This window comes from Protobothrops mucrosquamatus, unplaced genomic scaffold (assembly GCF_001527695.2).
Source record: "Protobothrops mucrosquamatus isolate PMUCROS unplaced genomic scaffold, P.Mucros_1.0 scaffold606, whole genome shotgun sequence".
Classification (NCBI taxonomy): domain Eukaryota; kingdom Metazoa; phylum Chordata; class Lepidosauria; order Squamata; family Viperidae; genus Protobothrops; species Protobothrops mucrosquamatus.
In genome coordinates, this window is record NW_015386904.1 from 249,949 (window position 1) to 273,549 (window position 23,601).

The 23,601-nt window shown below is 37.9% G+C and overlaps 1 protein-coding gene across 1 annotated transcript in view; it reads right to left on the reverse strand.

Moving 5' to 3' along the window:
- The window catches only part of KALRN (kalirin RhoGEF kinase), a 536,528-nt gene that overhangs the window by 220,845 nt on the left and 292,082 nt on the right, over positions 1-23,601 (reverse strand). The window contains exon 6 of the mRNA XM_029284454.1: positions 7,888-8,010. Coding sequence (XP_029140287.1) covers positions 7,888-8,010 — 123 coding nt within the window. The remainder of the gene's footprint in view (positions 1-7,887; positions 8,011-23,601) is intronic.

A 23,601-nucleotide genomic window follows, 5' to 3' on the forward strand; every position in this document is an offset into this window, starting at 1 on the left:
TAATAATAATAATAATAATAATAATAATAATAATAATAATAATAATAATAATAATAATAATAATAATAATAATAAAGTTGGAAGGGACCTTGGAGGTCATCTAGTCCAACCCCCTGCTCAGGCAGGAAACCCTATACCATTTCAGACAAATGGCTGTCCAGTCTCTTCTTAAAAACTTCCAGTGTTGGAGCATTCACAGGTTCTGGAGGCAGGTTGTTCCACTGGTTAATTGTTCTAACTGTCAGGAAGTTTCTCCTTAGTTCTAGGTTGCTTCTCTCCTTGATTAGTTTCCATCCGTTGCTTCTTGTCCTGCCTTCAGGCGCCTTGGAAAGTAGCTTGACTCCCTCTTCTTTGTGGCAGCCCCTGAGATATTGGAACACTGCTATCATGTCCCCCCTCGTCCTTCTCTTCATTAAACTAGATATACCCAATTCCAGCAACCGTTCTTTATATGTTTTAGCCTCCAGTCCCCTAATCATCTTTGTTGCTCTTCTCTGTACTCTTTCTAGAGTCTCAACATCTTTTTTACATCGTGGTGACCAAAACTGGATGCAGTATTCCAAGTGTGGACTAAAGCTACTATCTGCATAACTATAGATATACCCTGTGAATTGCTAGGAAGGGGTCACCGTACCCCCTTTCCTGTCTACCAGACTTTCCAAGCTGCTTTGCCTCTTTGCCCTCTGAAAAGCAGCCCCACACTCTTAGGACTCCAGACATTCCACCACATAATCCGATAAAATGTTTTAAAAGGAGACAGTTGAGGAGGGTAAGAAGAACATTTACAATCAAAGTAGTAGTGAAAACAATCTAAAAGTCAAGCTGAACAGTCAACAAAATCATACGATAAAGTTTGTATCGCTTGATGCAACATATAACAGATCTGCAGATAAAAGATTCAGTGTCTGAATACAGTCCCTATATTAGCCTTCTTGCCCATGGTCCATATGTATGGATTTTATCTCCCAGAATTCCCCATCCACCATGATTATTGGTGAGAATTGGGAAGCTGAACTCCACATGCCTGGGGGGCATTGAGGTTGGAGAAGAATGCTGTTTGTGCAGTGTTTGCTGCATCTGAAGATAAACCTGGTCAAAAAAAAAAATTGATTGGAACATTTCTGATTTATTGTACAATTTTCATGTTGAAGTATTTAAATAGCTGATCTACAGCATAATGTAATGCATTCTAGCAACATGATTCCTCTGATTACGCAGTTCATTTTCTGAGGTATATAAATATAGGCACCAATATACTATTTTGATAAAGCTCATACCGACATATTTCAGTCTATGTACATACATAATACAAAGTGTTCATAATTTCCTATATGTGCAAAAAAGAGTTTTTTAGTACAATATAAAATACTCTAATTGAACTTATTCTCTTTTTCCTGATTTATAGTAAATATTTGTCCTGCTACAGAGACAGAATATGCAAAACCCATTACCAGAATAAGCCAATTATTTCTGCGAAAAGAAGCTCTTTTTCCTGGATGCTAGAAAGAGAGCAGTATAAACATGATGTAAACTGAATTATTATTTGTTTTGAAGCATTTGCCCAGTCCTGAGGGCCAAAAGGATTATGAAAACCCCAGGGCCATTCAAAGAATTACAGGATATTTGAAACTGTTTCTTTAATATACATATCTCATCAAAGCAGCCTATAAGATAAAGTGGAACACTGTAACATTTTATGAAATCACATGAAGGAGTTAAGGCAAGAGTATGGGGACAAAAGAATTTATATGATTAAAATAAAATTGTAAAAAGGTGCTACGTTAATGGAAAAGTGTAATCCTTTCCTATGCTAGTTTATAACTTCAGGAAGAAAGTACAAGTTATCCTAATTTTTGGCAAATTAGTTTGATAACGGGTGGGCTGATAGAGACATGTTTGAAAACAGAATTCACCCTTTTCTGAAGTCACGACTTGCCCTTCCAAAGGGTTACATCAAAGCATAAGCCAGTTTCTATAAAGCAGTTATGAATAGCTTCAATTAGAATAAGCAGCATGTGGAGCGAGCTATTTAAATATACAATGGCAACCAGGGTGAGTTGTGCTTAAGGAGGAAAATGTAACTTGGTTTAGGCAACTAATTAAATTAATGAGATCCCCAAATATATTTTAAAGCCAGTTTGCCTTTTTAATAACAAATTAATCTATAGATGTAATACTACACTATGGTAATAGAAAGTGTTTCTGAATAGCCCTGAAATTCTTAGTCTACATATTGCTATATAATATTTAGTGACTTTAAATTCTTAATGGCTACTGAAATTTAATTTCACACTATAGCTTTTTTATTAATGAGGAAATTGCTAAAAGGTTCTTAAGAGTTCAGCTGATATTTTAATTCAGACAGCTTATTCCAACAACCACAATCCATATGCTGGATTTGTGATAAAAATGCAACAAGTAAAATGTGAAAACAATTGATCATTCAGCAATGCGAGTTATGCAAAGTTGTGATTGTATCAGCATTTTTAAAAAAAAAAAAAAAAATTCATCATTGCACTTTTGACTGGTGTATATTCTGAATGTGTTTAACTCTCATGACTAAATGAATTGACTTCTAGAGTGCTGAAAATATTACTTGAGAATTTTGCAGAAATTATTTTTAAGAAATCCTGGACAATTGTATTTATTTATCATGTTTACATACCACCTATACCCTTGTCAGAGCAATTCTGGGCACCAGATAATCAGAAAAAAGAAAATGTCATATAGGTCTATATTCAAAACGAAGAAAAAGGAAGACTTAACACTATAGAACAATCAATCTGGTGAGGATTTTGGAATGTTCCAGAGATAAAGAGTGTTTATCTATAAATGCCTTGAAAGTAGTTTAAGAATTAACAGAAATTAGAATGGATCTGTCAAGAATCTTGACATTATGGGCATCTGCAATATATAGGAAATCAGGGGGAACAATTAAAATTGTATTATGAAGTTCTGTATATTATATAATATAATTTTATCACACAATCAGAAACCAAATCATAATTAAAGTATTTACATGATGTTCCCATACTCATGTTGTCATTTTTGTAGAGATAGGGGTCAGGTAGAGGTCGTGAGCAGCAAACTGCCCCTCCAAAGCCTGCATGCCTCTTCTCTCTACATGATCTCATCTGTTCACATTGCCATGGTCATGTGGAAAACTACCCCAGGCTGGTACATGACTTCACCTGGTTCACATGGTATTAGCTAGGTTACCTCAACAGGATGCTGCAGCAAACTGTTCCCTGTTTGGGGCCTCCTGGCTGGTATATTCTTAAGGATTGGCAAGGAGTTGGCAAGGAGTTTGAGCAATAAAATGCTGTTGCTATGCTGTTGCCATGTTAAACTTTTGCTTCTTGGAAAACTGTATAAAAAAGCAATAAAGACGGAGAGGGAGAAGTTCCTCTCTACACCCTGCCAATGACTGGTCTCTGATTTCTTCACATTTTGGCATCGTTTTTCCACTTCTTGCTTGAGACTAATCCATCTCATTAGTAATCAAGAAACTTCCATAAGAGAACATGGGTATGTGATGTACATAATATATCTTGATTTTCCCAAGTATCTTTTAGCAACCTGATTTCCAAGTTAGTTCATTGTACCGTATGACAATTAAGGATATATGAGTTCAAAAATTTAATTCAAAGTGTGTTCCTCAATAGTTACTCATCAAACAGGACAGGGGTATTGAGTGGGAGTCCAAAAGATGCTTTTTCCGGAGGCAACTGGACCTTCGGGTTTTTCTTCAAAGATGTTTCGCTTCTCAACCAAGAAGCTTCAAAGAAGCATTGTCTTCAAAGAAAAACAAGAAAGTCCAGTTGCCTCCTGAAAAAGCACTTTTGGGACAACCATGACCTGGATGACTGAGAACCTCCATAGATACTGAGTGGGAGGTACCCAAAAAAACCACACCTAGGATCCCTACTTGACAATATTTGCATTAATAATTGGATTACTAATTGATATTCTGTGTATTTATTCAGAAAACTGAAATCTGTTTTAGTTTGTGGGCTGTAAAAAAATCTTTGGCATTCTACAAATATTTTCTACTTTTACTATTATTTGGATCAATGTGTGGTACTATTGGAATTATCTATACATTTTCAAAATGAATCTGTAAAACTCATCAAAGATGTCTCTTGAATCCTTTTCTTTTAATTTGATATGAGAACAATTGGTCTTCTTTAGTGGAGACCATTTTGAGTACAACAGTAGTGGTAACAACATAAACTGCTATTAACTGTTAATGATATGATATGTCTCACTGATGCTTATATATTTTCTATATTTAAGTATTTTCTATACCAATTTTTTTGAATCTGGGATTGATCTGATTGAGGGATGTATACAGTTCATAAATATAAATAATGTATGAGGTTATTGAATTAATTAGGAGTATGTTATACAATTCCCTTGGAAGCTAATCTTTCTATGAAAATTTCTAATAATTAGGATTTCAACTGTTGGCTTTAATGCTTTTAAATATCTAGGAAAAAATATTTCATGGGGAAATGTTACATGATTAAAAGTCCCACTGAAATATGGGGAAAAAAATAAAAGCAATGCAATTGATATTATTTTAAGATTGATCTGTTTATTTAGAGCAGACATGTCAAATACAAGGCCCGTGGGCTGGATGCGGCCTGCAAAGTGGTTTCATGTGGCCCGCAAAGCCATCCTGGAAACAGTGAGGGAATGGCCCCCGCTGCCTTGGCTCTGGCCCAGGCCGGCCGGGAGCCAATGTACAATTTTGTGGTGGCCATCTATGCTAAAACGGATTCAGTCTTAGCTCCACAAGGCCATCTGGAAAGAGCGAGGAAACAGCCCCTGCCGCATCGGTCCCGCCCCCTGGGTGCATGCTGGAGAGGTGTCATCCTTTGTGAGGAATAAAGAAATGCACCATCACCTGGAAGTGGCCAGCAAATGGCCCTCGCCTACTTCACATGTCTGGCTTGATGGGATCTGGGGGGTTTCGGCAGGCAGCAGGGCGCTCTCCTCACAGTGCCAAGAGGCTGAGCCAGGTGGCGCGAATCCCAAAAGAAGCGCAATGCCACCCAGGCCCCAGCTTGCCCAGTTTCGGCAGGCAGCAAGGCGCTCTCCTCACAGCGCCAAGAGCTGAGCCAGGTGGCGCGAATCTGATGAGAAGTGCAATGCTGCCTAGCCCCCAGCCTGCCCCGTTTCAGCAGGCAGCAAGGTGCAAAGCTGGCAAGCTTCGCACCGCCCAGCTCAACTTCTCGGCGCTGTGAGAGCGCCCCGCTGCCTGCCAAAACCGGGCAGGCTGGGGGCTGGGAAGCATTGCGCTTCTTTTTGGATTTGCGCCGCCCAGTTCAGCCTCTTGGCGCTATGAGGAAAGCACCACACTGCCTGCCGAAACCGGGCAGGCTGGGGGCTGGGAAGCATCGCGCTTCTTTTTGGATTTGCGCTGCCCGGTTCAGCCTCTTGGCACTGTGAGGAAAGCACCCCGCTGCCTGCCGAAACTGGGCAGGCTGGAGGCTGGGCGGCATTGCGCAGGTAACGTTGACTCTCAGGTTGCTCATGGCATCCCATCCGTCAGAGCCCACCAAGCCAGATATATGAAGTAGGTGAGGGCCATGTGCTGGCCACTTCCAGGCAATGGTGCATTTCTTCATTCCTCACGAAGGGTGACACCTCCCCAGCTGCGTTTCTTGCCTGTTTTTCTCCCTCCCTCATCTCAAATATTTTCCCACCACTCTATACTAAGGAAGGAAGGAAGGAAGGAAGGAAGGAAGGAAGGAAGGAAGGGAGGGAGGGAGGGAGGGAGGGAGGGAGAGGGTGTGAGGGGAAATCTTGCCTTAGTCCTGCCCTGCTGCCCTTTCACCATCCCCTTGCCCCCTCCTCTGGCCTATCCTGGGGGTCTCCCATCCTATTGCTAAGGAAGCTTTGGATACAAAGCCGGGTCTCCTCCCATGGAGAGGGAATGGGCCTCCCTCTGACTTTGCCCTCGTACCAATCATGAGCAACTTGGCTAAGGAGAGCAAGCACAGCAGCAGCAGCAGCAGCAGCCTTGAGGAGGAAGTAAGTGCAGCTGGGTGTCCCCTTGGGGAAGTGGGGCTGGGCTTGGTGCCGCGGGTCCTTGAGGGCCAGGCTGGACGTTTGACCTCTGCTGCCCAGGGCTCCAGGCAGTGCGCACCACTATCCAGCCCCCCTGCATGGCCTGAGAGGAACAGTGAGGCTCCTCCAGTGAACCATGTCTTGGCACTTGCCCTGGCCCCACCCCTTTCTGCCAGAGACCCTCAGATCTGTCCCACTCCTGCCCAGGCCCCCACAGGCACCCTTGATGCGAATGATGTAGAGCTGGCCATGCCCACCCAGTAGGCCACACCCACTCCATCCACGTCCACCCGGTAGGCTGCACCCACCCTGGCCACAACCACCCGGCCCCCTGAGGGAAACCATAATGCTGATGCATAATGAAATTGAGTTTGACACCCCTGATTTAGAGGTTTCCTTAGATGAATACATTTATTTTAAGCATATTGATATATTAAAAATGTTTTCATAAAGAACTCCCAACTATATTTTCTTAATTATTTTTATCTTTATCTTTAGGCACATATTCTGAGTTCACTTTTTTAATGGAACACAATTTATTGTGAAAAAAGTATTATGGGCATAATCAGAGAGTTATGTGACTCCTTCAATCCTTATTACATAACAAACTCCCTGCTATAATCCAGTTTTGAAAACTGCCTCAACTTTAAATCAGTTTTGTCAAGATTTTTTTAAATAAAAATTGAGTTTAAATAGAAATTTGACGTTGTGTAAAATTGCAAAATGGTAGGTTTTTTAATTAAAATATTTCTTGATTTCACCATTTACTTCAGATTTAAAATTGCTAGCATAAGTGGAACAAAAGTTGTAGACTTAACAACTTTTTTTTGTAAAAAAATATTGTTAACTGGATATTGTTTTGCAAGAACTTTGGAATAACTAGCCGGAATATCCCATATCAATCAGTGATTGGCTAAGAGCTAAAAGAATACCTTAAAATGAAACTAATTCAATAAAAGATTAGTTTTCCTCTTTCTTGAACCCTCCCTGCCCAGATTGAAAGAGTCAGCTTTCAGCCTCACTTTGTTGGCAATATAAAATGTGTGAGTAGTCGCTTACTTATATAAGATGCACTTGTCTTATTGCCTATTTTGGTTTATTAATATTGAATTCCAAAGATTTTAGTAAAGATGTAAATGTACTGATTTACATGCTTGGATCACCAATGTGTAGCTTCTTCCTGTTTATGCTCACAACAACCAAAAAATTATAATAAAACCAATTAAACATTCAAAAAAATAAAAAATGGAAACATTATGAAGTGAAGGCCTGGGTGAACAGAAGCCATGCAGCAGGGACCATCCCCTCTTTTTGATTTCTGTTTTTTTCCTTTTCTCCCTTTATTTTTGAATATTAAAGCAATAAAAATGAAAACTTCAATACACAATGATTTGTTGTCTGGAATTCATACCAAAGTTGAAAATAAGCATTTCATTGACCAAGTAATCAGAGAAGGCATTCAAGTCATATTTGACATTTTCGTTAGAAGGTGGTTATTAACTTACACAAACAGAAATCACATATGTATAAATTTAAACTAGTTGAGTATTAATTTTTAATTTAATGATCACATTAAAGGCATCCTATGCTGTATATCTGGTAAAGATTCCATTGGATAGCAGTATTCTCAAAGACAGGGTTTTTTTTAAATTTCATATAACAAGAAGCTACTGCAAGATGGTCAATTTGATCTTTTACTGATCAAGCATTTGGTGGATGCCTTCACCTCTTTTAATTGGTTCCCCATATCTTACCCTCTTACACTATATATATCTCATGTACCTCCTTAGAGAAAATCTGTTACATACTCACCATGGAATTCATAGCAAAATGATTATGTTGTGTTTGTAAATCAAGGGCATGTTGATAGCTCACTCCAATTTCAGTGTGACTCTGCAGGAACAACTCTTTGTTATGGCTGATCCAATCAAACATCTGAAAAAGAAGAAAACCCTTATTATGTTTAGAAATGCAGAAAGAGGCATGGAAGAAGAGTCTTTTGTCCTTTAATTCAGAACTGTAACTGAGACTAAATTTGAGAGAGATCATTTAAATAAACACAATAAACTATAATTGAATTAATTGGTCTGTGTTATACTTCTGCCATCCCTGTAGTTTTCATTCATTCACGCTTAATATGGCTGCTACAAAAATCAACACTCCAAAAGATAAATGAGCATTCAAGAACAAATATATGAAGATATACTTTACACTCTGTCAATCGATTTACAAGTAATGTTTGCACAGAAAGCTTCAGCAGGATATATACTAAACTGGCAGAGAATGTTTCAGAACTGGCTGAGGATGAAAGGAAATTTAGCAGATGAGCCCAGAGAGATAGAGAGATGGGGGGGGGGGGAGGAGAGGTTGTGAGTACATTTCGTATTGCAAATGATCCTTATACCTATGGAGTTTGAAGCTCTGAAAATCTGCTGTATCATTTTCTCCAGCAATGCAGCCGAATTTTCTATTCATAATTTCAATCCTATAATTGCTTTTACTGTACTAGTTATTCCACATGCGAGAAGAAAACAGGCCAATGGAGTTTAATTACAAATTAAATTGCTGTAATACATAAAAGAACAAGCAGGATTTTTGTTTTCTTGATCTTCTCAATCCATTCGGTCTAAATGTAGCAGTGTCTCTTAATTAGGACAGCTTTACATGGAATTCAATTAATACAAAAGAGATAGCACATAATAATAATGGCTAAGAGCCATAGTGATTATCTGCACTATGAGAAGAAGAACGGCGAGATATATATTACTATTATTATCAGTTGCTGAGAAATATAAGTCTCTTTATTCCAGTCATACTCCAGATTACTTTTTCCAGCAATCCAAGATGCCATATTTCATATTTCATATCTGGAAAATGCACCAATTATCAGGTAAGCCTCAAAACTTGGTGAAAAAGGACCATCCACAGTAACCTGGACTTTAGGTTTTAGTACAGCAAACAAAACCAAATGGTTGTTGTGAGGTTTGAGCCAAGACACTCATATTTTTTACAGAGCTCTAATAACTCATGGAAAACTAATGTCTCCTGTTCTATAACACCTGTCCAGTGACCCATGGTGCAAGATGACAAAAAACAGCAACACTTTATCTTCATGCGGTAGCTTGTTTGAAGCGGGAGTATTGAAGAAGTATAGTAGATCAAGGCTTTTCAACCAGTGGTACGGGTACCACCTGTGGTACATTAGCATCTGGCAAGTGGTACGCGACTATCCTAAAAAAGTGGTAGCAGGGGAGGGGAATGAGCTGAACTGGTGGCAGCACCGCACAAACCTGAGTGAGAGATGGCTGGAGCTGCAGGGCTGTCAGGGCTCAGCGGAAGCGCCAGGATCAGCACTTCTTCGGGGCTGCCAGGGCTCAGTGGAAGCGCCAGGATCAGCGCCAAGCTCCAGCTGGAGCTTGGCGCTGATCCTGGCACTTCTGCTGAGCCCAGAAGAAGCGCCGATCAGCTGGAATGTTGCAGCATCTCCAGGGTCTTGTGATTTACATTCAGATGCTTGGCAACTGATTCATATTTATGACGGCCACAGTGTCCCAGGATCATGTGAAGTGACCAAAACCTGCTGCAATCACCCAGCGGACGGGGGGAATAAAAATCAAACACCCCCCCACCCCACCCCCGCTGCCAATCCTCAACAGAAATGCTCACAACAATGAAAACCTTGGACAGGAGGAAGAGCGCCGCTGAGTAGGCAGGCAGGTGTCTTGCTTGGCTGTGGCTTGGGGGGCACTTTTTTCAGTGCCATTGTAACTTCGAACAGTCACTAAGCGAACTGTTGTAAATCGAGGACTACCTGTACATCATCACTTTTTTCCTTTTTGGGGAGGGTCATTAAGTTTTTGACACCTTGCTAGGCGACTCGGATATTGCCATATCCTAAAAGTGGTACAATGGGTGAAAAGGTTGAAAAGCCCTGATCTAGTCCAACCCCCTGCTCAGGCAGGAAACCGTATACCATTTCTTCTTCTTTTCAGTGGAATATTATGCTCAGATAATCACACCGGGTATTTCTTTTCTTCTCTTTTTAGTGGGACCTTTGATTCTAGAAAATATGGCAGCAGATTCAGAATGGGGTAAATTAATATACAGTAAGACCCTGTCTTATTTTCGGGGAAACACCGTACCTCTTTTCTGGGGGAACAAAGTGCATGGCTCTTCATGAATAATTGCAAAACTACATAGACACAGTTAGTTGCTTTTTATGTCTCCCCCCATCAGTCCAAATTTACTTGGAAAATATTGACAGCAAACTAAACTATCTTTTTATACATTCGTAGCATCATCATGCTTGACTATTACTACTATTAATATTTTGCCAAAACTATGCAACCCGAATGGAATTGTGAACACGCTTAGAATACTTTGCGCTTTTCCTTTCTGGATAGATTCATCATTCAATATAAAAAAGTTAAAAGCACATGATCCTTCGCCTCTCTTCATTATTATTATTATTATTATTATTATTATTATTATTATTATTATTATTATTATTATTATTATTTATTGAATTTATATACCGCCCTATCTCCCTTACGGGACTCAGGGCGGTGAACAGGCGATAATAAAAACCACGATAATATACACAAGTTTCTGTTCTAAAATCAAATTAAATAACAGGCCTGCTCTAAAAGTACCCCATACAAAACCCCCACTAAAACATAATCAAACTACGCCAGGCCGGCCGCACAGAATAGATGGGCCTTCAGGGCTCGGCGAAAAAGGCGCAGGTCCGCAACTGTACGTAGGTCGGGGGGTAGGTCATTCCAGAGGGCAGGAGCTGCCACAGAGAAGTTTATATTGAAAGACTTATTCTGTCTTGTCTATTTATACAAGGTATTGACATACTATGTGCATGCATGCACACTTACACACCAATGCACACCTACAACCCCACTTCTATTATACAAAATGATCATGGGGAGCAAACCATTTTGGTTAATTTTAAAAATATCATAATCAAATTATGGTAAAAGAGTTAGATGCTAGAATTTGGGGGTTAGGTTATTTAATGAAGGAAAGAGATTATGGAATGCTGAAGGGAGAGGCACAATTAATTCAGTGATTGGAAAATATGAATCAATGATTCTAACAACAGCTCTGGAAAAATTCATGGGGAGGAGAAAAAGCTTTCTTTAATGTACATCTGATTATCTCCTTTAAAAATAGCAATCTTGATACCAAACTTAACAAAAAATATCTTATTTTCAATTATTTTTATGCCTTGTTGAAGTTCATATCTCAGATAATAGGAAATTTGTGCAGGTAGGTAAACTGCTGACATGTCTCCTTATAGTTGCATGTCTTCATATTCCACCAAGAAATATAAGGCTATTAATCTTTTATAATCCTCTGGTGATTTAGTTGAATATCATAAATTCTTTCACAGATGAATGTCTTTTAAAGATAATTATCTCTCTAGCTCATTATCTCGTGTGTTTTCAGCTTGAAAAGCAGGGGGCACAGAATTGTTAAGTGCTCCACAATTACATTCAATTTATTGAATTCTTCTTTCTGAAGGAATCAGAGGTAGTATGCAGGATTCCTCTACGCAATATTTTGGTAAATATATAAAATAGAAATCTGAGCTAGATCCCCTATACATGTATTTTAATTTCTCAACTGATATTAAAATGAGGACCCAGTTCAGAATATAGAATTCTTTTGCAATTCTAGTCTTTTGGTTTAGTGTGATTGAGCAAACAAATTAGTACGACATATTTAATTGCTCCCACTGGAATCTTTGTGCCAGCAAAGGTGGCTAAACAAACCAAACTCCCTATCATTTGTTTGATATTATATACATGAAGACCTGAAATATGTACACATTGGTGGAACAAATTAATCACCAGTGAGATTTCCTGGTTTGCTTGGTCGTTAGCATTGGAATTGAGTGGAAGAAACGAAAGAGCATTCAGGCAGTCCTCAACTTACAGCAGTTCATTTAGTGACCATTCAAAGTTACAATGGCACTGAAAATGTGACTTATGACCATTTTTCACACTTATAACCGAGGGAGCATCTCCATGGTCACATGATTTATATTTGGATGCTTGACAACTGGTTCATATTTATGACATTTGCAGTGTCCTGTGGTCATGCAATCACCTTTTACGTCCTTCCGAAAAGCAAAGAGAATGAGGAAGCCAGATTCACTTAACAAGTGTGTTACTAATTTAACTACTTCAGTGATTCAATTAACAAATGTGGCATGAAAAGTCGTAAAAATGGGGCAAAACTCATTTAACCAATTTCTCACTTAACAACATACATTTTGGGCTCAATTGTGGTCGTAGGTTGAGGACTACCTTTACTTGTTTTTATGGTCTTGCTGGATCATTCTAGTAATGGCAAATATCTGTAAGTACATTCTAAATTCATACGTTGATGTGAATACCATCTTAAACAGCCAAATCCTTAGAAGCAAGATTTACAAAGGAGGTAATCATAAAATGTCAGACATTTACTTTCATACCTACTGATGAATTAATTAAGGTGCACAATTCCATCAAGGATACTGCAGCATAGTAATACATTTATGTGGCGGCATGTCAGCAATGCCCTCAATTATTTTCCTGTAGAACACTCTGCAACAGTCATCCTGTTTACTATTATTGCAGGTTTTCATACAGGATTCACATCAGGTAGGAAAAACCCTTTGATTTATAGATCTTTTGCTCTAAGGTAAGCTTCAAAAAGTAGAGATGGTTCCCAGTGGTGATGTTCTTTGACATACATACATGCATACATGTAATATTAATCAAGAATTTTGATTATAATAGTAAAACCCAATACAAACTAAACTTAAAGAAAAACAAAAAATAGAATGAGTAAAAAAAGTGCAAGGAAAAAGAAAAAAAGAAAAAAGAAAGAAATATAATAAACAATATATATATATATATAAATTGTTGGAAGAAAAGTCTTCATCGTGGTTCATCCAAGCTGGGAATAAACATGGCAACTGCTTTGGGAAGAAGGTTGTAGTTTATTGGAGAGAAGAGCCAGACAGGAAGATGCAGCAAGATAAGTGAAAAAAGGGGTGAACACATGTAGGGAGTAGGTTTTTATACCCTCTGGAGCCTTTTGTTTGGAGTTGTTCCTGTGGCATGAACTTTGACCTGAGTCTGAGTGTGCCTTTCTGGTATTCTGATGGTGATGGGTCAATCTTATCATGTCCAAAGGTCATATCCTGCTTCCCTGGGGCTGATGACTCTTAGAGTTTGGATGGGGTATATAGATTTTAGGTCTTTGTCTTCTTAATCTCCTAGCTCCCTGGATTTACATCTGCATCTCTATAGGGCTGGTTTCTGCTTGGGGAAGGGAGACCTGGGGCTATTAAGAAAACTGGGCATGCTTTCCTGCCTCTTCAAGATCCTTGAGAAAATATATTTTCATGCCCTTTTAATATTTCCTTCTCTGAGGGGCTGACTTCCCACAATATAAAGCCAATTTCTTTTGTAAATCCAGTAAAACATCCTTTTCTAAGTCATTTTCTTGACCTGGAAATTGTAAATCCACTTCCAATACCATCTCTATCTTGTCAGATAAAATTTCCTATATCTGAAATTTTTTCAATAATATGTTTTGGACATAGTCTATTTATAGAAGCAGATATCATTACTGACATTATGGACATTGTGACTATTTTTTTTTATTCCAGTCTTCAAAAGTCTCCTTCAGTATTGCATTGTCATAATGTATTGCATCATTTTACAGGCATATATCTCTTTTACCCTACTTAAAATATTTAGTTCCCTCTAATGTCTAGCTTTTGAAATCACAAAATTGCTTATGTAGTCATGTCATGTAAAAACAAACTCAGAATCTATTTCCAATGAGAAGCTATTTGTATTTTATAATTAATTCCAAAATTTTGTTGTAAAACTTTCAATATTCCAATTTCATCTGGATCCTTATTCTGCTTATAATTTTCTAAGATTAAAATCTTACTTAACCTTTTTTGTTTATTTTAGATTCTTTAAATTCTTAAGCTTATGATTACATTTTTCTTTCATTCAGGATTCAAGGCAGATTCACCCAGTGTTTTTCATTGTTGTTATTCTGAAGGTCTCTAATTATTTAGAAGTAGTTACAGGTGATCTTCAATTTATGACCAATTCCTTGATTGGGACACTGAAAGCTAAAAGATCACAGCACCTTTTTGCCAACAATCAACACCACCAGATAAGCAAAGATTAACACCAAGTATAATGCTAAATGAACAATCAAGCAGTAAGCAATACCCCAATCAAGGAACTACCAACTCAGACAACAATCAGACAACAAACAACAGCCTAATCAAGAAACATCTGCAAGAAACATCTGCAAGAAAACAACCAAGCTCAGAGAGCACCAAGGATCCCTCATTTCAACTCTGAGCTACAAACATTCTCCTTTATCAGTGCCTTACTATTGCACTGAAGAGACAGCCTGTACATTGATCCACTCTCAACTCCCCATGTATTTCATTCTGAATTTCCCTGTTCTATGGCACTTTTTATCTTCAATATTCTTGCTATTCTTTTATTTCAAATTTAAGGTTGACAGTCTTTTAGTGTAGTTGAGTATTTACATGCCTTGTAATCGATTTTATGTAAACTTTCAAATTATCAGTAACTTCCTATAATGCTTTTGAAAAAAAGAAAGACATTTAAACTGGAATAAACTACTTTTGGTGGATGATCAGTTTTAATAAATCATTCTGCATTATGGAAACATACTAGAAACAACTTGTTCCTCACTTCAGGGTTTCTGGTGGTGCCAGAGCACACAAATTGTAAACTTAGCTGCAGTACATTAGTTTTACATGTGTGATTTTCATATTTGAATCTTCTATCTTGCTAAGCTCCATTCAAAGCTGGTTGAGTAATTATCTATATGTCTATTTTCTGCAGCAGTATTGCTTCTTGTTATCTGTTTTTCAATCTTTATGTAATCTATAAAGTGAGATATGTAGTCTATATACTTAGTCCCTCCGTTAGTATTTTTCATGAAGTTTTGGCTGACTAAAAAATGAGGGAGGTTTTGCTTCTTGATACTAGAATAGAGGTCCCCAACCTTTCCAGTTTGGCAGACTGGGGGGGGGGGGCAAGGGATGGTTCTGTGTGTGTAGCAGGCCTGTGATAGTGGGCAACGGTTGGGGACCTCTGTGCTAGAAGATAGTAATTCCTTTGTATGTTTTTTACATACTGATCTATAGCCTAATATTCTGCCATTATATCATTATTGACTGTTGACTGTCTATTATACATTCCAATTCTTTCTTAAATTAAATTTTGTCACCATGTTAAGGTTACTCTTGGCCAGTGTGTGCCAGACATGAAAGATCAGGTCCATAAGTGAAAGTTCAATTAAGCTGATTTATTGCTACTCATGGGTATGCATAGAAATATTGTCAACTAATGATTAGCATCTGCTAGGAATTAGATAAGGGTCAACGGAATTCAAGGGCGGGTTGGACTTAGTTCACTTGCAGCTACCTAGAGATTCTAGGCTGATCTCTCTTTTAATTCCATCTCAGTTTCTTCCATTTTCCCCCCTACAGTGTGGCATATTAGATACTTATGTTCTGCTGATCTCCCTATCCCTCTCATTAGATTCTGAAGATAAGATCTTTCTTGGTAAGTTTTAAATAACATAACATTGTGGTTAGTAAGAGTCAACAAAAGCAATCAGAAATTCTATTATTATTATTATTATTATTATTATTATTATTATTATTATTATTATTATTATTATTATTATTATTATTTATTAATCACATTTATATCCCGCCCTTCTCCTAGTGGACTCAGGGCGGCTTACAGCCAGTTTAAAACGGAATAACAATACAATATACAAATTTAAAATGTGGTTAAAATAAAAATATTAATATAGGCCTTTCTTTTTTTAAAATTGTTTAAAAACCAAATTTAAAATACCCCTTAGGCCAGTGTGTCTGTGCTTGTTTATGTGCTGGATAAAGAACATGAAGGAAAAAAATAGCAGAAAAGCACAATTACTAAGATTACCTGAATGAAACAAAATGAAATTGAGAGGCAGAAGAATGTATCTCCACCAGAAGTTGTACCTTTCAGAGCAGCTACCAGCATGCAAAGATCTGGCACATTTTGTATACATACAGAATGTTTTTGACCCTATAGACTTATTTCTTTTGGTTTATGGCTGCAGTTTTCAGATTTAAATTGTCACATCTGCACTGGTACCTGTTCTGAATTTCAAATTCCTCTTTTGCAATGATTTGAATTCAGAATTTGAACTCTGCTTCAGTCTTTGGGCATAACAATGAGGCCAGCCTGAAAGGCTTCCAGAAAATATTAAGGTTTAATTCTGCACAGGATCCCGTTTTTTGTTATGAAAAGCAGGAGGCATTCATTTATGATTTCTGAATTCCATAAAACTGCTGCAACATCTCCAAATTATAATAATGAAAAAATACATGAAATCTTGTGAAGTACAATAGAACAGAAGATCTGTGTAAAGATTTAGTGCTCAAATGCTTAGTAAGCCATTTCTAATACTTGCAGAGAAAAGAATACAATTTTGCATGCTAAATATTAACTGCTGGCTCACAGATGTTTTTAAAGAGAATTCACCATGTAGGATTCTAAATCAGCATTATAGTGAGTCACATTTCTCACTGCTGTAGAGAAATTGTAGCATGAGATTCCAACGCTCTTTTCTAAACTGGAGTTTTATGTCTTTCCCATTAATATTTTGCCCATTACCTCTGGTTATCTTTTTCCATAGTGAGTGGGAAGCATGGAGACTTATACACTATTGCTAAAGCAATACAAAAGCTCTAAGATCCTGGATTTTTGCAGACAGATATTGAACAAAGGACAAAGATAGGAAATGAAAAATGGCACTTTTAAAGTGTGCATTGAAACACTAAAAAGATAGATATTCCTTGGTTTGCAGGAGCCTTTTACCTTACTTGTCAGGCCAAAGCACACACACCCATGCCTATGTTGAAACAACACTCAGCAACACTCACAATCTAGCCAGCAGTGGGTCATTTTAGCATATTGTGCAATTATAGACAATGTGATTTAATAGTTTAGTATAACATGCAAACCTGAGTAGTTGAATTACTTCAATTAGCCATGATTCCTTAAACAATGGATAAGCAGACCTCATAAACATAACTATCTCCCTATTATTCGGTTCTTGGCTGCTATTCTATGTTGTATCTGCTCTCCTGATTCTTGATGGGGGGAGAAAGTATGTGAACAGACAGAAGTTAACTGTAGGTGAAAAGAAGCACCAGATGTTATGATTTTATCTGGATTACAAACTAGCCCTACTCACACTAAATGAATACTATGATTGTAAGGATAAGGAGTCCAAGTCTAATGGACAATTCAATTCAATAGTCATATACATAGTGATTCAAAACTCCATCAAATGCCATAAGACCTACTACCAGGTTAGCAGTCAATGTCTTGTCAGAGATTTTGTTCATTTCTCCCTTCAATGAGAATTTTTAAAAAGGACCATCTGGAAGGATCAGACTCACAGACTGTTTAACATAGACCAAGTTCTTTACAGATGGCTGGAGGATGGAAAGTCATTGCTCATAATACTAACAATACCCAGAGCCCCAGGACTGCAATTTGGATGGATGTTCAGGAAAACAGCAGCATCCAAGCCTCCTACAGTGTGAAAGATCTGGAGTTCATTTTGGCACACATTTCTACCAAACACAATGTTTTGATTTTGCAATCCAGTTAGCACTTGGCTTTGCAGGTGCTGCAAGCAAATTGGATTGTTTTAAGGAGCTCATTCACCTGGAGATCAGAAATATGGGACTTGCTGCCTCCTCAAATAAAGTTGAAAGTTTGCACCACCAATTTCTACAGTTGAAGCCAGATTGTCACATTAGACAAAGTATGCTTTCCAAAACATGCTGCAGTATATTTTCTTTCAGGACAGGGAAGGCTTCCAAGCAAGTGCTATGAACAGCTAAGATACTGCACAGAACCATCAAATTCCCAGGCCTCTAGTAGAGGACCTGACATTGAGGAAGATACATATCATCCATAGGAGCAAGATGAGAATAATGTATAGTATGATACGTAGATGATAGATGATATGTGATATATATCCACAGTATTACCATTTTATCTAAATTACAATTTAGTTTCTTTGCTTTCCTTCATCCTAAAATTACATGCATGAACCCGCTTAGGACTTGTATAGTCTCGCTCCATAGATGGAAAGAGAATTTGAAATCACTTTGATGCAAATAGAAAATGTGTTCCATTACATGTCATGTAAACTATTACAATTGATAAGCAGCAATTTAGCAGCTTTTTTGCCCGTGTCCCAGTATCTCAATTTCTTCAAAGAAAATTCCTCCTGTTTAGCATAGAAAAGAACTAGCTTTACCTTAGCTAGCATATAAGCTTTTAAAGTTTTTTTTTTCTTCTGTAAGGTTCTTTGCATATCAAAACACTTTCTTCAATCTTGATAGCCATTTGCTGGTAACCAAAATTTCTACGTTTTTCTTGTGTAGCTGCATAAATCACAATCGAGCTCCCTAGTCTTGTAAACATCCCCAATTTTCTGAAGACCAGCTGAATTACCATTGACCTAAAAAAAACCCTATCACATTTGTTGTTTAATATACAGCAGATAAGAAAAATATCATCATGTAACACAGAAGTATTAAAATATCATCTATCATTGACTAACTTAACATTTTAAATTAAAAGATTAATGTGATCAGAGCATGAACTGATAAGTATATAATTAAGCTTGGAGTCTATAATTTGATCAACTAGAGAAGAGGATTTTTTTTTAAAAAAAAATCCAGTCTATTATGCCAATATGGGCATAGGAAGTAAACATATAATCCCTAATGGTCAGATTAAGTTTACACCAAATATTTTCCAAATTAAATTCCTGCAAAAAACATAAGGCACGTTCAAATTCTGATCAAAAGTACATTTTTGATCCACATAAAAATCAAAACCAAAATGAAACACTCCACCAAAACCTTTGAAATGATACTGAATTTTGAAAATAGATCTGAAATACTTATGGTATAAAGAGCAACCATTCAAAGTTATGATGGTGGTGAAAAAATAACTTTATGACAAATGCCTGTATTCAAGACCTGATCACAATTATAATTACTATGTGTTATCCTATGCCTGCCTGGTTGTTTTCCTTCTCCCTGCACAAACCAAAGAGATTGCAGAGGAAGGGATTACAAGAGAGTATGTAGGTACCCAGTGAGAAATACACATGAAAAGAATGCAGTGGTGCTAGCAACTCTGAGCACACTATGCAATCAGCCAATGTATTTGCTTGGTTTTTTCCCTATCCCAGAGGGAGAAATCTCTTAAACAAGCAAGTGGGGGGGGGAGGGGATGGGAAACCATGCAATTCCTTCACATAATCCCTCTTGTGCCTCACATGGTTTTTTTTCTCCCCCCTACACACACTTCCCACAGAGCTTATATATTGGAGATGAAGGGATTACAAGAAAGTAAGCAGGCTTCTAATGGAGAATACACCAGGCTGTCAGCCTCATTCCTTTCCATGTGTATTCCCCATTAGGTTCCTGCTTTCTCTCTTATAACCCCTTCCTCTCCAATGAATATAAATAAAAAAAATAATTCTCTTCTTGCTAATTAACTCAGAACTGGGGTGAGCATTCCAAATGGCAAGGGAGTAGGGAAAATGAAAGCACAGCTGAGGTCATGTGATTTCTCACTTAGTGATTGCTTCGCTTAACAACAGAGCTGCCAGTCCCAATTGTGGTTGCTAAATGAGGACTACTCAGTAATACATTTGTCCCAATATAAGCCAGTGTATTTAGAACTAATGTGCTATGGATTTGGTTTTATGGTATGTATAAAACCATAACTTTTTTTAAGAACTGCAGTCTTTGAGTTGTGTATCAAATGCATCCTGGCTCAGTTTTGGTGGAGGTCAGTATCTAATCCACTGGCTGAAACACTGGACACTGGCTAAAACCGTATATCTTGGTGTGTTTCTTTGGCTGATTTAAATTTTTCTGATGGGTTGCTTCTCCCTGGAATAAATTTGATTGACTGTGGCCCCTCTGTCCAAGCCCCAATAACACCTGAGTGTGAGAAAGAGGTTAAGCAGAGTCCTGGAGTGAGGAATTTAAAATGTCTTACTACTGTAATAAGAATCTGCCTAACAGACTATTCTTTATACCTCTCTCTCCAGCTTTCTTTCTGTTGCACATATTTGTAGAGTGTATGTGTAGAAACCTCTCCCTTCATATGCATTTTTGTGAGCAATGGACATAAATGCATTTTATATTTTACTCCATGAATTTTCAACAAGGGTTTTTTTCCCCCTTAACACAATGCTTTTATGCATATGTTTCCTAATATATAATTTTATGCTAATTTTTTCTTACTAAACTTATTTGATACCCATTTTTCAATCGGTGAGCTGCATTACTAATTTTGAAAGCATAGGTTTCAGCATGTTAGCGTGCTGTGCTATGTTTTTCACGGAAGTTTAGGAAGTATAAATATAATAAATTCTTATTCAGGTTAAAAAAAATTCTCACACACTTCTCCGCTCAGTTTTATGAAATATTGTGTTATATTTGTTCTTTTGTTATAAGAACTGCAGGATTATGATTTATAAATACATTATTATTCTGTCCTTTTTTCAAGGATCGCAGAAATGGCATACATCCTTTCCATACCCCTGCCATATATTCAGACACTGTTCCCTTAGATTAGAATGTCTCTGATGTTATCTGCTCCTGAGTGTGTAACTTAATCCAAGGTCAACAAGTGATCTTCACATCAATGAAGATTTAAACTGAATTTGCCTGATCACAATCTAACACTTATACTGAGGACTGATAAGATGCTGTTCTCAACATGACATCTGTTTTTACTTATTTCTGTTGTATAAGTATGTAATTCTCTTACTGACTAGCCTATGTATTTATTATAATTGGGTATTCATTGCCATAGGAGAGGTATTTTGATTCAGATCTACTGAGATAGCAACACTGACATGGGATTACTCACTAAGGGGGGGGGATCAAAAGAAGAACCAGCATGAACACCAGCACAAAGTATTTCCAAAAGCTCTGCAGGCAGTAATAGGCTGATCAATATTTTCTTTCTTTGTTGTATTTATTCCACTATAATATGAAGCATCCACCCTTGCCTTCCCTGCCCAATAATCATAATCATAAGCAATTTATTAGCATTCCCAATAACGTCTCTTGTTTTCTATAATTAAGCAGCCTGTGGATTGCAATACCACAATATACAATAAAGACAAATACTGATACTGTTATTCAGTTACGGTATTTCCTTTCCCTGCAGAGACATAGTCACGTCTGCCAATCATCTCTCTCTCTCTCTTTCTCTTAAGTCAAGAAGTAACATGAACAACATAGGTCAGGGGTTTTTATCTTAAAAGTTAAATTTACATAATTAGGCGGCCCTGTTTGTATCAGGCATACTGGTAGTCCTCAACTTATGATCACAGCTGAGCCCTAAATTTCTCTTGCTAAGAGAGAAGTGAATTTTGCCCCCTTTTACAACCTTTCTTGCCACAGTTATTAAGTGAACCACTGCAGTTGTTAAGTTAGTAACACGATTCTTAAGTGAATCTGACTTCCCCATTTACTTTGCTTGCCAGAAAGTCACAAAAGGAGATCACATGACCCCGGGACACAGCAACCATCATAACTATGAACAAATTGTCAACCATCCGAATCGATTATGTGACCATGGGGATATTGCAATGGTCATAAGTGTGAAAAATGGACATGAGTCACTTTTTCAGTGCTATTGTAACTTCAAACGGTCACTAAATGAACTATTGTAAATCAAGGACTACCTGTAATATGTAACCGCCTCCTGTGGGTCAGCCAATGTACCCCAGATGATTGGCCAAACTGAATCATAGTTTTAGAAGATGAAAGGCCCTCTGTAATTGAACTGCATGTACATATTACATATTTCACACACCCACACTGAATTCCATCCCTACCTCTGTGATCTAGGGCAGGGGTCCCCAATCCCCAGGCCGTAATCCACTACTGGGCTGTGGCCTGTTTGGAACCGGGCCACGCAGTCGGTTGGCGAGTGCACGTGTGAAGCTACTCTCATGTGAGCGGCAGCCACTTGCGCTCGCACATGAACTTCCCTTCGTGCGAGCAGTAGGCACGTGTAACTGCCCCTCGCACAAGTGGGAGCTGCACAGGCTCACGTGTGCCCACCTGCCACTCACAGGGAACTATTCCCTCTTCCCCCCTTGCCGGGCCACCAAGCAAGAAGGTTGGGGACTGCTGGTCTATGGGATGTTTCTTCTCTGTCCTATCTATGATGTTTTGCCAAACCATCTGATGCCACTTAGCTTTTAATCATGTTTAAAGAAATTCAGAGGTACATCTTACTGACCTATAACTCCAAGGTTTAATCAAAATCAATTTGGTGAGCAACCTCTTTGCTACGAAAACAAACTATTACTATGGAGGGTCGCAGGTGGCACAAAATACTCAAATAAAACAACTTTAGTGAAAATGGAAAGGCTCAAATACTATGGCATTTAAAAAATAATGATCACTGCTAAAGGAGAAAAAAAAGAATGATCTAGGTCAAATAGTTATTTTGCCTCAAGTTGTATTTTGACATATTAAAGTGTGGAAATGAAAAAAAAATGTTACATCATCTTTTGCCTGAATCGGAAACCACTTATGAACAGATTTAACAATGCCCGTTAAATTGCAGAGTCATGCCTCACAGAAGTCTAGAAAAACCTGAAGAACTACATAAAACTTAAGGAATTAAATTACTTATCGAACAAACAACAGTAACAGTTTGCTGTTGTTTTTAACAAATACTTTACAAATCTGTTCAAATATGATACAATGAACTACATAAAATAATCCATCAAGTATTATTTATCCTGATGGGAAACAGGACAATTGCCCTGTTTTGGTAACTGAAGCATTAATCTCCATGACACTCAAGACAGAACACTTAGTTAAACAACTGTATTATTCATCACTTAGATAAGGGTGATGCCCATAGTTCTTTCAAAAACACCATTGCCTCTAAGTGCCACAAAGAATGGGGCATTGATGCAGTGACAAAATTGGAATAGGCAGAACTGACATGTTCAACCCACTTTTTTGGAGAGGAATGATGAAGATTTTTGAATTTAAATAAAGTATGGGTTCTAAGCCTACTGAAGATTTAGTGCACTCCTTTTGCTTTTTGGTTGAGTAAATAACCCACCAGAAATCACACTGGTGAATTAGGAGTGGCTCCGAACAACACAACACGGTATCATGCCATCAGTGGGCGAAACGTCGGCGGCAGCTCAGGAGTTCTTGGCTTCCATGACGGCCTTGGACTTGACCCAATTAGTACATGCCCCCACTCACATAGGAGGACACACACTGGATCTAATTTTTGTCTCTGGCCAGTGGCAAAATGATCTGGAAACAGGGGAGGTAATCATTGAGCCTCTGTCATGGTCAGATCATTC